Source organism: Colletotrichum fioriniae (assembly GCF_027942845.1).
Source record: "Colletotrichum fioriniae strain IMI 355084 chromosome Unknown scaffold_5, whole genome shotgun sequence".
Classification (NCBI taxonomy): Eukaryota; Fungi; Ascomycota; class Sordariomycetes; order Glomerellales; family Glomerellaceae; genus Colletotrichum; species Colletotrichum fioriniae.
In genome coordinates this window covers 1,639,835-1,656,184 of record NW_027076841.1, presented here as the reverse complement: position 1 = coordinate 1,656,184, position 16,350 = coordinate 1,639,835, and the positions used below count along the sequence as shown (strand labels likewise).

At 51.9% G+C, this 16,350-nt stretch overlaps 3 protein-coding genes across 3 annotated transcripts; all 3 read left to right on the top strand.

The window, feature by feature from the left end:
• Positions 1-4,373: 4,373 nt before the first annotated feature.
• Positions 4,374-5,183, top strand: N0V96_005128 (uncharacterized protein; the record flags this gene model as incomplete). Its single annotated transcript, XM_053191293.2, has 1 exon — positions 4,374-5,183. One exon carries the CDS (start codon positions 4,374-4,376, stop codon positions 5,181-5,183), a length of 810 nt encoding a protein of 269 aa, XP_053051276.2.
• Positions 5,184-5,406: 223 nt separating this feature from the next.
• On the top strand, positions 5,407-6,033 carry N0V96_005127 (uncharacterized protein; the record flags this gene model as incomplete). The annotated part of the gene is made up of 3 exons (XM_065757311.1): positions 5,407-5,823; positions 5,884-5,913; positions 5,980-6,033. 3 exons carry the CDS (start codon positions 5,407-5,409, stop codon positions 6,031-6,033), a joined length of 501 nt encoding a protein of 166 aa, XP_065614080.1.
• An 8,446-nt stretch (positions 6,034-14,479) lies between these two features.
• Positions 14,480-15,793, top strand: N0V96_005126 (uncharacterized protein; the record flags this gene model as incomplete). The annotated part of the gene is made up of 1 exon (XM_053191291.2): positions 14,480-15,793. The coding sequence occupies one exon, from the start codon at positions 14,480-14,482 to the stop codon at positions 15,791-15,793; it is 1,314 nt and encodes a 437-aa protein (XP_053051274.2).
• Positions 15,794-16,350: the final 557 nt, after the last annotated feature.

The window sequence follows — 16,350 nt, the reverse complement described above, 5'->3', positions numbered from 1 at the left end:
GATGGGGAACTCAGTGATTATTCTCTGGCGCGTTCGCCCAGTCTTATATACATCTCATACCCGAGCTTCAAGGTATCGGCCGCAACGACGTCTGTCATGTTTATCTGAGAACCGATCTACATATGGACGTAAAGGGCCTCGCTGAAGGACGTTGGGGAAGCCTGGGTACATGACACACTGTGCGTGTGTTGCTGACATATTGGTGGTATGCCATGTCGAGATGCCTGTTCGCGAGGAGGACCAGGTTTAACGTGGAGTGGTGGGGGCGAGACCACCCATTATTTACTCCTTCCGAGCTCCAAAAGCTATCTGAGGGAGACTAGCCTTTGACCATAGAGACGATGGATCATGCAGGCCGGAAGAGAAGACTGCATCCGCTGGCCGGGTAGATGACGAGAATGCAGGAACTACTTCGTTTCCCGGCACGAGGCGCTTCGAAGCCTGCCTCGGGCCTTCAGGTGGCAGAATGAAGTCACCAGTGGGCCAGACATACTGATGAAATGTCTGGATATTCCTTTCACGTACACGTCGCAAAATAGATTAGAGTTGAGACATCTTTAGTTGACGTGATGGCTTAGTAGTAGATGTTCATCAAGACGTCTTTAATAGCATCGATTTCACGATATTGAGCGGCATCCCGGAACCTCACTGGGCCATGCCGTCAAAACGCAGGGTTTTTGAGTATAACAGCAGATGTTTGCTATTCTCAACCGGACAGCGACTACCGTTGCTATTACCTTGTCAGTTGCCAGTGGTCGACACTCTTGGTTATTTCCTCTCATATCGCATCAAGTTCGTCTCGCATGTGGAAGTAGTGTGACATGATCAACGTCAAGACTTTGACGGCCGAGAGGGTGGTACCTGTGTCACCCAATCAGTCTGGGCCGTCAGGTTGGGATCTCAGTCGCTTGCATCTTGCGGAGCGGCCCGATAGGCGGGTTTAAGTAAGCTGAGAGGGACGTTCGCTCCTTGGCAAATAGCAAACATCGAATATCCGTCTGCGAGACGGGCGAGCCACCAGGCGAATCCGAAGATACGGCCGAATGATCCTTTTAAAAGTAGAACTTATGAATGAAATCATACTTGAGACGCAAGAAAGCAATGGAGCCGCGCGGCGTAAAAGTAAAAGCTCATGTGGTGGGGAGTAAATGTCGTGGCCAACATGTTGCACTCGTGATACTGTGCAACAAGGGACAAGGCCCCGCTCAGCAAGCGTGTAGTAGTCGCATACATATGTAGCCATCCATGCCCACAGATCTTCGAGAGAACAGCAGGTCATCGGAAGTAAATATGCAAGCTCCGAAGACTCTGTACGCGGTGAAGTTTTGTACCATCGGAGAACGACATCAATAATGACATATCATATCTTTTCCGAAGCACACACTCGTTTCCTGTGATGCTCATCCAGTCTGGGTCTTGCTCCCCCATACAAGCGATCACGCTCCAGGAGATGTGCAGTTTGCCCAACGAAAATGAGGGGACAGATAGACAAGGACGGCTGTGAGAGAGGAGGTTCGGCGAAACCGTGAAAATGGGCGTTGCGGTGCTCACGGCCGTCAATGTGGTGCGATGAAGACATTGCTGCTGCGTCATAGATGAGAGAGTGCACACTTGCGTAAAGCTTCTCGACAAGCTTGGTCAGCTTCTATGCTAGGGACAGGAGCGAGCACTGGTGGGCGGACAACCTCGAGCGACTGATGGTTGGCCGAGAATGAGATGCGATAATGCCCAAGGATGGCGGCTCAGGCTCGAGGATATCGCCAACTTACCTCCATTATTTTCAAAGCTACCTTATACAGGTGGTCGCGGCCCGGCTCAATCACAAAGACTGACACTGTCGAGGCCATGGAAATACGAACAGATGGTACCTTAGCCCATGATCTAGCGATTGCCATCTAAGCCTTTGTACTCTACATTGGAGTAAGGGCTGCTGATAACAGAAGTGGTATTGAGCGCCCCAACCAAAACTGGTTATGTCAGCCGAGAGAGACAAGAGTCGAACTCTCGTGTAGATATGCCCCCAGACAGCAGGTTCAGGGTAAAGTTTCCGTGGCTGGCAGAGGTGTTGAATATGAGTTGGACAGAGAATGTGCTCTCAGGTTAGGTACCTCGGTTTACGTTCACTCGCAATCGCGTTTGTTCAGATATTTCGTTTTACCTCCGGATTCTAGACAATTTGAAAGAAGAGAATGTTCCGGCATTCGAAAAAACGATCGTAGACCTCGTTTAAGGTCTTAATCGAAACCGTTATCTGTCTTTCTATTCTTTTTCTTTTCTTTTTTCCTGAACGGTTGAGCTTCGGCTTGCTTTTTCTTCAATGTTCGGTCGGCTCGGGTTGTGGCGGTGGTGGAAGTGGAAAAATGGCGAACCATCTTTGGGACGCCTGTAAGGTGCGGCGGTGGTTGCCTTGCTGGCTGCCTCGTGTGGTTGCCTACATTTTTCTGCCCGCTGATTGGATGGAACGAGGCGACGGCGTGCTCTGCTCACCGAGAATTCCCCAAAAAGCAGGGCGGACAAGCGAATGACTGCGCCCGCGGTTGCCTCATTGGCTCAGTTCCCCCAATCTGTTCCCCCAAGCCGCACCGTCCTCAACATCTGTCACGCCCTTCATCCTCTTCCTCATTCCTGCCCGCCGACTGACTGCCTTTCCTCTTGCCTGAATGACTACAAGTCCTGCCCGTGCCCATATCGCCTGAACAAACCTTCGCGTTTCTTCCACTTTATCGTCTTTCACTCAGCGATTTGCGTCCCGCGATACTTCGCCCACTCGGTCGCCCAGCTACCCATGTCTTGCTAGTCCGGCAATCTACTATCCTCTCCCGGCTCCGACCGACCCACTACGGACCGGTAATTGAACTGCATCAACCTTGCCCCCTTCGCTTGGTCCCGGGTTCCTCTTCGTCCGAAATCATCAATCCAGAGGCCATCGCCCCTATCCGCGTCGGCCTGAGGCTCATTCGGTCGAGGAACGGCTCATTCTTGGTGGACTTGGACTCGGGTCGAGTCAAGTACCTCTTCGCCACGCATTGAACGTTACAAAGGTGGTTGGGTATCAAGTTTAGGTGACCTTGGTTCCGTCTTGAGTTGGTTGCCCTTTTCTCTTTATCCATCAAACAAACCCCTCAGCACTACAAAGTTATAATGCCAGTTCAGGCCAGTGCCTGTTGACTTGATACTGTACACATACGTTCCTCTGGTCAATACAACATGTGCCTAACGCCATGCGAATAGTTCCCAGCTGGAGTCATCAGGTCCAGTCGGCTCCTTTCCAATTCTTGCCGACCTCTGGTCGATGAAAGCCTGCCTCAGACTACAATCATGGATCCTACGAAGCATAATCAGATGGCTTCTATGCATGGCTCAGAGACGCGAGCCAATATGGAAAAGTCGACAAATCAAGGCTTTCCTTCCCAGAAGACGACACCAGTGCCATGGGCATTGATGAACTTCTACGGAAATGACACTTCACAACCATGGGTTCCTCCCGGAATCTTTCCCGACTCTCATCAAGGTCAACAGTTGAATGTCTCAGGCGATCCCCGGTGCCGCAATCAGACTCACTTCTCGGGCGCATGGAGGAGCCCTCTTCCTTCAGATTGCGGTACTGTACCACAATACTTGCCTTCAGACTCTGGTTATGAGAGTAGGACCAAGCATAGCGTTGATAACGCATCTGTATTCAACGATGTGGACCGGAGCCAAGACACTCACAGTATCTCGGGCCAACTGTTGGACTTTCAACTGGGCCCAACACCTGCAGAGTCTCACTGGAACCTAGGAGCTACTCCCATGTCAGTAACTCATCATGGTGCGGCCGATAACAAGCTGGTTTGTGACCACTGCCGTGCTCTCTGCAAGACCAAGTCAGAATTGAAGTGAGTATCGAAATCATATGCTACTCAATTTTAGAAGCATATCGCTAACATCAATTGCGTAGCAAACATCACCAACGTCACCAGAAAGCCTTCAAGTGTGATGTTCAAGGATGTACCCGTGCAGAGGGTTTTGGCACCCAAAATGACCTTGAGAGACACAAAGGAAGTGTACACCCCGAGTTCTTCAACTCGGGTCCGCGATATCGCTGCTACAGAGGAACATGCTCAACGAAGAGCAAGATATGGCCGAGAGCCGACAATTTCAGGCAACACCTGAAGCGGGTGCATTCTATTGTTCACAATCCCGAGGATGATCTTAGCGAATATGTTGTCCAGTGAGTCAAGAAACATAAATCAAGAAACATATGTAGCTGTCCAAGGCGCCTAACAGGATATAGAACCACCCAGAGGCCGTTGGGAGAAACGTATCACCAAAGTACACAAGACGTTCTTGAAGGTGTGGGCGTGGGCCCGGAGGTGTACTACCAGGCTCCTTCTATGACCTGGGGCGATGGCCCTTCGCCAATGTACGACGATGTTCAACTCTCCCCTCAGGATCCAGTACATGGCACGGAGATCAACCTCATCGACCCGTCCTTGACGCAGATTGGCGGCTTAGCACCCGACGCCTGTCTTGAATCATCTATCGCGGACAAGGCCATTTCCAACTCCCCATTGCACGACAGTGATGGCCAATCGGTTTGCGAAAGCCCTCATTCCCACCAGCAATATGTGCAGCCTGGAGAAGTTTCGAAAGCGCCATCTCCAAGGGCCACGATTGGAGACCGGAGGAGCCAAAGATCCAGTTTCACTCGTGAAGACAATTCCGCGAGCGTTCCTGCCGCCTTGAAATTGAATATCAACCTCAATACCAATGGATCAAGCAGAGCCCACAACGGGATTTTCAAGACCCCTGCAACAGACCCTTTGGACCCCGAGGTCATAAGCACCAACTCGATCCCTTGCGCTTCGGACGAGACTATTCTTAGGAGTCAACCTGCCAACAAGGACTCAGCTCAGGAGGAGCTGATCTTCAACCAGCCTCTTCCCGCATCTCCAAACAAGAGTCTGAGTGAGCAAGCCATGTTTGACTTTCTCTCAAAAATGCCTAAGAATGTCATCGAGACATTCATGAAGTCTCAAATAGAGACGCCTCTTCAGAGATCTACATCGACGACAAATGGCAGTGCTGACGGCCAGCATCGGTGTTCGGACCCCGGCTGTGGCAAAGTGTTCAACCGCAAGTGTGAACTCAAGTACGTATTAATCCTGTTATCCCGCATGTCTAAGTCGTTAACCAAGGAATAGAAAGCATATGAAACGTCACGAAAAGCCGTATGGATGCACATTTGCCGGCTGCAAGAAGAAGTTTGGCAGCAAAAATGACTGGAAACGTCACGAGAACAGCCAACATTTCCAGCTTGAGGTATGGAAATGTTCCGAAAAACGGTCTGAAGATGACAATCAGAGTTGTGGCAAGGTTTGCCACCGCCGGGAAACTTTCCGAAGTCATCTTCAAAAAGAACACAAGATGAACGACTCGTCCAATATTGAGAAGGTCCTCGAGAAATGTCGCGTCGGGCGAAACGGGGAACCCAAGTTCTGGTGTGGCTTCTGTGTCGAGATCTTCGAAATCCCAGAGAAGGGCGTTAACGCCTGGGCCGAAAGATTTGATCATATTGACAACCACTACGCCGGACGTGGCGGCTTTACCAAGAAGGACCACTCTCAGTGGGTAGCTGTCGATCCCGAGTTGCCAAACGTCGACCTCACCGGATCTTCGGATGACTTGAGCGATGCAGACTCAGCTGATGACATTCTAATCTCCGGCTCACGAAAGTCGACGACCAATGGCAGGAGAATCAATCGTCAGTCAAGAAAGAGAGGCCTGGACGATGGCGCCGAACAACATGGCCATAAGAGGATGAAGACATATATGTGGGAATGCGTGAGTAATCCTGGAATTCCTTCCCTCTGGCCTGTCAAGATATGCTAATATGACATCTAGTGCTCGTGTACATGGGATGCAGACTATAAAGTGCATTCAGCTTGTGTGAACTGCTCTCACGTGCGTTGTGATCAATGCAGTGGGAAGTGGGTTCAGATTCAGGAAGACAGGGACGCCAACAGCACCGGCGACAACTCGAATCAGGTGTAGAGGCATTGGTTTGACAGGAACACGACAGCCAAAAGTGACCCTTGAGAGGCATGCGCTGACATAATATTTTGTAATGGATGACATGGAGTTATGATGGATGGCGAAAGGATGACATGCGATGGAAGTGCTCCACGATGGACAGTGATTCCCCCTTCTTTGCTTGGATCTGGCCAGGCTCCAAACTTTTGGACTGATGCTTGGCTGTGTTGGATTTTCAATTTACCTCGTTATAGTAGAGATGAGAGGATGACCGAAAATGGCGTCTCGGGTAGCGCCTGTCAACAAGCAACGATTTCCTACCTTCAATGTCACCGTAAGCAACTTATCAAACGTTGCACTCTTCACCCGTGCCGAGTGTTCCGTTCATCGCCAGCCCTTTATTTTGTATTCAGGGAGTTGTCTACCACTTGACCACACGAAATCCGTTCTTATGACAACGGCATATGTTTATCTGTCAGTCTACATGTGTACATGACAAGAACTAATAATCATGTAAGTAAGCAGAACCCCTGGAACCAGGAATTAGCTCCCTTCCTAGATGTCCTCCTCCTCTTCCTCCTTGGGCCTTGTCCAAACACTGGATCGCAGGACGGGGTAAACCGGAGGTACAAACAAACTCCAAAAGGTCCCGCAGCGGCCGACGCCGAAGAACGTTCAGGGGTATGACCCAAGAAGTCAGTAGAAGCAGACATACCGTAGAGGGACGTCGGGCCTTTCTTCGACGGCAAGCGGTTCTCAGGACCTGGGCTTTGGGTACGGAGTAAATTTGATGTTTGCCTTCTCCTCTCCTGACCCTGACTAGATTCCGGGTCAAAAGAAAAAGGTCTGCGCGCCCGATGGCATTGAATAGGTATGCGGCGCTTCTCGTTCCTACGGATTCCCGTCCGGGACCCCTTGCTCACTCACACTTACACGTTGCTCCGATTCCGTAGGACTGGTTGACCACCACCATCATTACCGCTGGAAACAAAGTTCACAGACACCCCCTCCATCTCCTGTAGATCTTACGATTCTTCATCTCTGACATCCACTATACGACTTCTTCGGCACGGTCTCATTTTGCGCCTCCCCTCTCCCCTCCCTCCATCATCCAAATATGCCAGGCACACCTTGTAAAGATAACCTACCCGTCATCCGTGCTGCCCTCCCCGGGCCTCCATATATTTGGGGGGCCGCAAGACAGGCTAGCCCAGCCTCAGCGGAAGCAAACAGCCCGGTATTGGCCCGTAATCCAAAAGTCGAACCATTGCCCTGTAATGGCTCTGGAGGAGTGACCCACGTTGTGTAACAACCAGAAGGCGGGGGTGAGAGAGAAGGGGGGCGCCAGCCGCCGAAAGCATGGCGAAGGGAGGGCAGGGTAAGGCAGGGTAAGGGCAGGGCAAGGTTGAAGATTGAAGAGGCGCAGACAAGTCCGAAGCAGCAAGCAAACCCTCAGGGCAAGGGGGAGGGGGGGGACGGCAATGATGTACTTGCAACACGCCTCGTGGAAGATAGAAAGACGTGGCTGTGCATACTTGCTTTCTCCCAAAGTCTTCTCAGCCCTGGGCTTGAATCTAGTAGGGATGTGCGCGTGTGTGTCTCTTCTGATGGGCGTGTGTCGTCCCAATGCTTCATGCTTAGGGGTGACTCGCTGGCCGTTTGGGGAAAGGGAGCCGAGGAACTTGAGTCGATGGAGAACGTTGGATGTAGGAAAGAGTTCGCTTTCTGTACCATAGCGGCTACCTTGATTCGACTGTTCACATCTCAGTCGCGCGGTAGACCTCCTGAGAACCTGGGTAGAACTAACGGCCGTACGCTCTGATATTGGTCAAATGTGGTCGCAGGATCGTTTCTGACAACCAGACAACAACTGAGAATAAGTGAGCACAATACTCGCAGTAACTACGGACGGTAGACGATACCACCGTCCAATCAGTACAATTATAAACGGATATGTTGGTCGACCTGGGCCTGGACCAACAGTATGCAGTCCTGAGACAATAAGCGATCACCGTATTGGGTACTATGCGAGAGTTAGTACTGACCTGCCACCCTGCTATTACTGCTGTTCTAAAGCTAGTCTAGAGAAAGACCAGTCTCTAGACCATCAATAGCAAGCCCCGATATGTCAGCTCTTGTCATGGATCTCGCCGATCCGAATCCAACAAACTCACGCAATGACGGTGGGTATATTCTTGTTAATGTGCCACCGTGAGCAGGGCCAACTTCGCATGCCATCATCTATTGATCGTTTGTCGACGGCCGTAAAAAAGGCCCAGGCACATCGCGACCCCGGAAGAAGCCCGAATTTTGGATGTCACGGGGGTCCTACTTTGTAATGGGCCTTGAGAGAAACCCTACAGGGCCAACTTTGGTCAGGCCATATGCAGGGGGCCACTATGAAGAGAAGCAAGAGACGATGGGATACCCTTGAGAGCGTCAACGTAAAGTTGACACGAAGGCCTTGATTTGGATCATCTGTCGAAACTGTACTGGACTCCTGGACCAACAAGCTGGTACCACCACGGGCGTGTTGTCTCCTTTGGGAGAATCCTTCCCCGTAGATGCTTGCAGATCGTTTCATACCATACTATTTGACCACCAACAAGACTCCGCCTTGCCGAGTAAAGATTAGAGCTGCCCAAGATCTATCTCGTTTCTGATCTGCCGATTTAAGAGGCAAGGGGTTGGTGAATCGAAGAAGCAAGTCTCAGAATCCCGATGCCTAATTAGCGAGCAGGGCCCCAGAAGAGGGCTTTGGCGTTATTGGCGTGGATTGGTGTAAAGCACGCAGTCTTGTGTACAGGAATAGAATTGCCGCGCACTCCGCGCCAGTTTAACATCACTTGTCTCTGCGCGAGTTGCGCCAGTCCTCTAAACTCACGCGTGCAACTCACGCGTGCAATGCTGCAAGACCCGCGGGTATCGAGGACTCAAGACATGACTTCATGATAGACCTGCGAAGGCGCGATCTGCTTGGACTGTAAGCCCTCCGATAGTTGTTGATGTAACAACCGCGAATCTGACAGACAGGGCTCATTGCCTCCTCTTGGGAGCGTCGAGGCCGAGGAATGGGCGAGCTCATTTTTTGAGATTTGTCTGCGGAGACTTGTGTAACGATGCGGAAACAAGGATCCAGCGGAGCTGGCTCCTGTTGCGACTTGACATGGTTGCTATCTGGGGAGGATTTCAGTGGTTTAGTGATTTCGTGTTCAGCTTTGGCTTGGCTAGCCAATGAAGTCTGTGCCGTGTCATCCTTGTTCTAGATGTTGGGGTCTGGAGACAGTGGAGAGGAGCCTATGAGCCCTGAGATGAGAGATCAAGTCACCTCACTGAGTTCACGTAGGGTATCCGTACAAACTCAGGAACCCCTTACCTAGTATTTTCCTGTTGCCGCCCCGGCAGGCAAGTAATTTTGACCGTGTTTAGGACCACACCTACGAGAAATCTCCGAGCAAGTGGTCGCCTGGTAGGCCTGGAATAGAATTCGCGCAACGCTGGAAACCGGCGAGGAATCGATTTGAACGAAAGTCAAATTACTCGGCTACTACTGTTGGTGAGACAGCAGGTCTGGGCTAAGGAACAAGGATGAAGCGGGCAACGGCGCGCTACCATACGGTCAAATCCACGAGCAAGCGCTCTGATTTCTGGTGCGCTTTAAACTCCTCCCAGGTACTGCGTACGAAGTACTGATACTCGATTTCGGCGATGTCAGTCGAGTCCCCACGAGAGATCGACAGGTAAGTCCGAAAGAGCCAGGGTTCTCGATCCCCCAACGCTTCGCAAGTTCGCACATTGCCCAGTCGGGTGCTGGTGTATGCTCCTCACGTCCAGGGCTGCCAGTCTCGTAGTGTGTGTGAGTGTCCACACTCCGTATACGTGTAGACGGATCATCTTCAGATAATCAGCGTCCACTGCAGAGCATAAAGTGCGCAATTGTGCGTGTACTGTACCCATAAACGGTAATCGTACTGGTGGCATACCAGTGGACTGGGAGAAGAGGACGGGTCAAGGACGGGAACAGGAGCGAAGGAACGATCGTTAAGAGGACCCTGGAGCCCTGTGAGGTGCCAAGGCTCGCTCTTTCTGAAAGGAGCAGAGGCGTGCTGATGTGGAAGTGGATTCACGCCATTATTGCAGTGAAAGGGTGTACATATGGAGGCTTCCATTCCCCAAAAGGGGTGAAATCCGTGGTGGATGTGACGCGTTGGGCGAGTGAAGCCGGGAGGTAGACACGGCCAACCACGTTCTCCCACTGAGTCGTAATGACTTGTTGGCAGTGAGGAGCGGGAGCCAAAGACCCCCAGGGGTGTCATCCGTAAGGTAGTTGAGGTTCCATTTCTGTAATTTGGATTTTGGAGACCATCCAGTGATAGAGAAGTGTGTTTCAAGGTGTAGCGATGATGGAATCCATCAGCCAGCGAGCGGGCAGGGTTGTTGGCAATATCAATAACGTTCGGGGGTTGTCGGTGTTTGTGGGGCACAAAGACAGTCCGAATATCTGCGTCTAGTGTCCGTTTTAGCGTGGCGCCGTCCATCCGTCAGTTCGTCCGGTTTGCTATATCCGGGCAGATAGCTGGACCTCGTGGGACGTGGAGACTGCTTCAAGGTTTAAGCCAGGAGCACCGGGCTACTGGTGGTAGCGTGGACTGGGATCGGACCCAGACTTCCCAGTCGTGCCAGTGTATGTAAGCCCGTTGGCCGAATGGCTTGCCTTAAAAGGCGCTGGGCAGGGTAGATGTGGGATGGAGCTTGCTGCGGGACGGTCCCGTCCTCAATGATAACGAAGTCAAAGAGGGAGGGAGTGGGTGCTAGATGGGAGGCGTGGACCGCGTGGTAATGACAGGATGGGCTTCCATGTGAGGTTACACAAAAAAACCCACTCTTGGCGGGATGTCGGATTTGCGTTGCGTTGCTTTGCGTTGCGTTGCGTTGTGAGGACGGGAAGAAGTGAGGGGATGTACTGTGTAGTGTCGGGATACGTTTTTTTCTGCCCAGTGGCTGACGGCAAGCATTGAGGTCCAGGGCAGGTAAGGTGAGGTCCGTGGATACCGTAGTGAAGGAAGCTGTCACGCTGCGTAGCATTTGCTTAGCTCACCTTCCTTGCCTTACGTAAAGCTTGCCCATCATTTTCGCAGGTAATGAGTACCTACACTCACTACTCCGTACCTACTAAGTAAATACGGATACCTTCTTACCTCAGGGTAGTACCCAATACTCCAGGCAACGAACAAGTTGCATCGATGAAGGCGCCATCCATCTACTGCGTACCCTACACTACATCAACAGGCCTCCATGAAGGGAGGAAGGAACAGATGCATCGTCACGGACTCATGGAGCCATCGACGGTAAGGTGGGGTCCGGATCTGGAATTTTGCTTGACTGTCTTCTCTTGAGTCTCTCGATCCTCTTCCCGTCTGGCTCAGTGGTTCCCCCACCTTCACCACTCATACCTTACGCAGTATGCCCAGTCCTTTTGCGACTTGCGCTAGTCAGCCTGCGGCCGCCTTATTCGGGATCGGGAGTATGCCTCATGGGTCGATGGGACCAATGGCCAGGACACGTCGAGCGGAACTCTCGCGCAGCTGCGCGATGCGATACCTTGCGTCCAGTTGCTGTCAACTCTTCATGCTCAACCCGTGCACTCGCTACCTCACCATACGTCTGCGCCTGTACTGCGTAGGTGTGTGAATACCTTCCGGTGGCTACTATCGACTAGGCCTACCTAGGTATTGATACGTATTCTGGGCTGTCTTTCCTTCCGTCTGTCTCTCCTGAGTCTTGGGGTCTCCGAATGTCTCTCTCTCTCTCTCTTTCTCTTCATCACTCACAACCAAGCTCCGTCCGTTCCACTCTCCGTCTCCGTCTTGCCCCATCCCTCCTCCACCCGCCAACTTACCAAGGCTCCTCTTACTTAGAGTGGTACTACAGTAGAGTCCTGTCCGCTCCTCTCCACCGCGATGGGCCCCCAGATACCACCCTGCACTGCACTACCTACTAGTATCCGTCACTTTTGACCATGGACCACCTCAAGGCAAACCGTCTACCGTATCACAGCAGCTTTACATTCTGACATCCTGACATCCTCCGATCCGAGACATGACCTGGCCAAGCGCTGTCTAGAATCTCTCATTCCAACTTCACTCCCCTGTTGCTTCTCTCCTGCGCGAGTGCGCGCTCCCTGCTACCTTCTTCGCCCATCATCTCTACCCTGGACCATCATTTTTGCTTTTGTCAATCCCCGTACGGAGTACCTTTATCACTTCCAAGGGAAATAGGGTCATGACAACCTGACGCGTTGCCTCTATGCCTTCCTGAGACCTTTTCATCTCGCCGTCTAGCCAGCCAGGGATGTCTTCGATTACCCGGTAAAGGTGTTGCGGAGAAGCCAAGTATCTCGACCGACTCCTCATTCCTCATTCCTCAACGGAACACCCGGCACACACCTTCTTCCCACGTCTTCCCTATTGAACCCCTTTGACGCCATCCAAGCAAGCCAAGCAGCCTCTCGACCTGGATCACCATCCATGAAATTGAGAGGGTCCGACACTCGCAGTACGTCGTACAGATGGATGTCTCGCTCGACACAATTCAAGAATCCTGGCCCAGTCTTGCTGAAATAGATCAACTACCTGGACTGTGGAGGACCGACTTATCACGCCCGAGTGCCAATATCACAGAAACACAGCTGACCGGCCATCCCCAACAAGGATCATCAGTGACGTCCGCAGTGCTCTCTTGACAGACACAACCTCTCTGTGGCGGCGGCTGAGGCAGTCAAAATAAGGGTTGGGATAGACAGTGTGTCTCGCAACTGTTGACCCATCAGTCGATGATTGCGTTGTCAACTTCGGTCGACTCGCAGACACTGACCCTGCAATTCGCTGACGAGCTTCGGTGATGGCTCTTTGAGGTGATTCCCCATTCGCCAGAAACAAGGCGACTCGAGTAAGGCAACCCAGTGGTATCTGCCTGGAGGCAACGGATGCCATGGCTAAATCAACCCATCAGAGGCAAGCTCAGAAGCTATCCGTCTCATCGGCCGTGGGTTCGTCTTCCGAACCAGGCGCAGCCGCAGTCCTGGCGGCTGCCCTCGTCCACCCTCTTTCAACACCACCCTCCATCTGCCCCCCTTGACAGGAAAGTGGTTCGCGAACCGGCCCCCAAAGAGGAGCTGGACCAGCCAGAACAGAACTGTATAATTTTATACAGAAAAATACATACATCTGCTGCAGCCACTAGAGACTAGTCCCTGATGGTGTGCCAGCCCGCAACCACACATATTCCCTGCCACAAAGTACTGGCTCCAGGGGTGTGCATATGCGCTCTGCAGCACCTGATGATGATGGCCATCCACCGCAAATCCTTGCCTCTTCCTCCTCGTCTCTCTCAATCTGCCCTCACAGGCTCGCACTCCTGCTGGCCCTCAGTAGGTACCCACATGAGGCTCTGCAAAAATACGTACTTTTTGCCAATGGGGTCTTTGGCTGTCCCCGGATGTCTCCCAGACCTTTCTGCTGCTGGGTACGCCTAGGCGACTGCCCTGGCGCATCCCCTGTGCTACCGATATGCCAACCCGCCTCATGGACTTATATACATCACGCTCCGCCACGCTGGTCCGTCTCCGATGACATTATCGTGTCTCTTGCTGTTCAGACCAAGCACGGAAACAGCAACCCTCTATAATCCTACACTTGTTGCATTGTTCACTCTCTTATAACTGCCTCGTCCTTGCATTTTAGTCCGCGGCACATCCTTCAACTTTTCAACATCAACAGCCCTTTGGTCTAGTCTTGGATAAATTACCTACTTCGATCGGATCAACACTACGACGTCTTTCCATTGGGAAATTCCCTATCATTTGCCCTTCCAAGGAGGCTTATACCCAGGGTTCTGTCCTGAACCGTTGGAGTTACTCCCACTGTAACCTCGGATTTTCCCTACTGAGCAAGCACGCAAAATGGCCTATTACTATGACAATGTCCAAGGAGGACATTTCACCCAGGACCAGGTACCTTACTACGAAGAGCACAGTTACAGCCAGATGCCTATGGCTTACCTTGGAAGCTCAACAACCTCGAACTCCCCGGCACCAATCGATCCTAGCCTTGGATCTTTCTCCCATTCGCAATGCCAAACTCCATGGCCGACACACCAAACCCACCAGATTCAGCAATACATGGATGGTCCACGCACGGCCTTCTTCATTCCGGACCATGCCCAAGTTTTGCTCGGTGTAAGCCAACCTACCAAGGAGTCAAACCCTCTACCCCCAGCTTCACAAAGGAGACACGGTTCCCCGTGTTCTCAGCAGACGCTGTCCAGCAGTGATTCCCATAGCCCACCCACGGAGAGTGACATTCTACCCGCAACTCCCCCGGACCACTCAGCCACTTCTCCTTTCTTACAGCAAAAGCAATTCATTGGAAGCTGGGAAACCCAACTGCAGACCCAGACGCTGTTTGGAATGGACGTAGGGAACACCTGTGTTAATCCTTACGAAGTGAACCACATGTTCGAGGAGGAGGAGATAGTCCCCATGAGCTTTGAGAGTACCGCAACCTTCAGCTTCTGCTGCTCAGAGTCTGATGAGGCCAGTGTTGCCCAGCACTCGACTTTCTCGTCGCGGCAAATCACCCCAGAGCCCATCATCAAGCAGGAGGCACCCATGGTCGAGCTACCACTCCGTCAAAACTACCCTGATCCTGAATCAAACGATACAAACATCTTTGAACCAGAGATCAAGGCCGAGCCTCTTGCCGCTGACGACGATAAGGACCTGGACTACAAGCCCAAGCTCTCGAGAAAACGTGCCCGTAACACCACGGCCAGATCTCAGGCTCGCCCCTCCGGCTTGTCTCATGAACGAAAGCGGTCAAAGGTCAACAACGACATCAATAGTCTATCTTCAACGAGACTAAACGCAACACTTTCGTCGATGAGAAACCCCAAAATACTTTGCAAAGAGTGCAAAACCCCCTTTTCCGACGAGAGCACCCACCAGAAGCACATGAAGCAACATCACACCCGACCCTTTGTGTGCGTCTTCAACTACGCCGGCTGCCCATCCACTTTTGCCAGCAAGAACGAATGGAAGCGTCACGTAAGCTCGCAACACTTGGCGCTCCAGTACTGGCTCTGCGAGCAAGACGGCTGCTCCAAAACCACGAATCCTCCGACTAGCCGACGTTCCTCTTCCTCTTCCTCTTGCTCTGTCACACCGACACCACCCGCCCTACCAAACGGTGCCATCTTCAACCGCAAAGATCTCTACACACAACACGTTCGCCGCATGCATGTGCCGCCCCATGTACGGAAGGCCCAGAAGCAGAAGAAGCCCACTCCCGAGTGGGACGAGCATCTCAAGAGTCTTCAAACGGACGCGGAGAAGATTCGCTGCGATCTCCCGAAATACATGCGCTGTCCCGCTGCCGACTGCGGACATGACTTCAACGGACCCCAGGCTTGGGATGAACGTATGGAGCACGTCGCGCGACACCTCGAGCGCGCCGCCGAGGGAAAGGAACCCATGGTCCACTTTGGTGGAGAGCACGACCTGACACTCACACAATGGGCCTCCAGCGCTGATGTCTACGTTGTCCGGCGGACACGAAACATGACAGCTGAGTGGGAACTCATTAACCCGCTCAAAGGAGAGGTTGGTCCCTCTGCTGGCAACGGTAAGGGGGGCAGCACCACCACTACCAACTCGACTGTTCACAAGGAAATTGTTGTTGCAGTCTGCTCCGATGAGGATGCTGAGGGTGAGGACGAAGAATAATTTACACTTCGTCAATCAGTCTTCATGGTTGTTGATGATCATCTATACGTTACTTGCTACTTTAGAGTCGTCCATACTGGCATCTCGGTAGTTCAAGGCTTGTTTGTGTTTTTATTGAAGTTTCTCTTTTTTTAGATACCTTTTCTTCTACATTCTCTTTGCTTGACTTGTTGGGGCGCCTCCCATGGCTGGAGTTTTCATGCTTCTACAACTAGGAAGATCGCGAAGGAGTAATGCGACTTGGGGAAAAAGACTTTCATTTTTAGTGGATATACAATTGGCTGGAATGCTGGAGCGGCAATGAGAACAGGATATAATCCATAGTCATGATCTGGCACTTTTTGATAGTTTCTGCATTGATACCAATTTGCTATACCTCTGTTCCAATTCAAATGCTTAGTTACCTTAGAGTGCAATACCTAGCCACCTACCTTATACCATTATCGGCGAAGAGAAGGATGTCAGTCTCACAGGATAATCACCAAGACCGAAGTAAACCACCAGAACCGCATCTGGAGGAATGAAGCAAGCCTGAACAGGAGAGAAACGGCGACCTT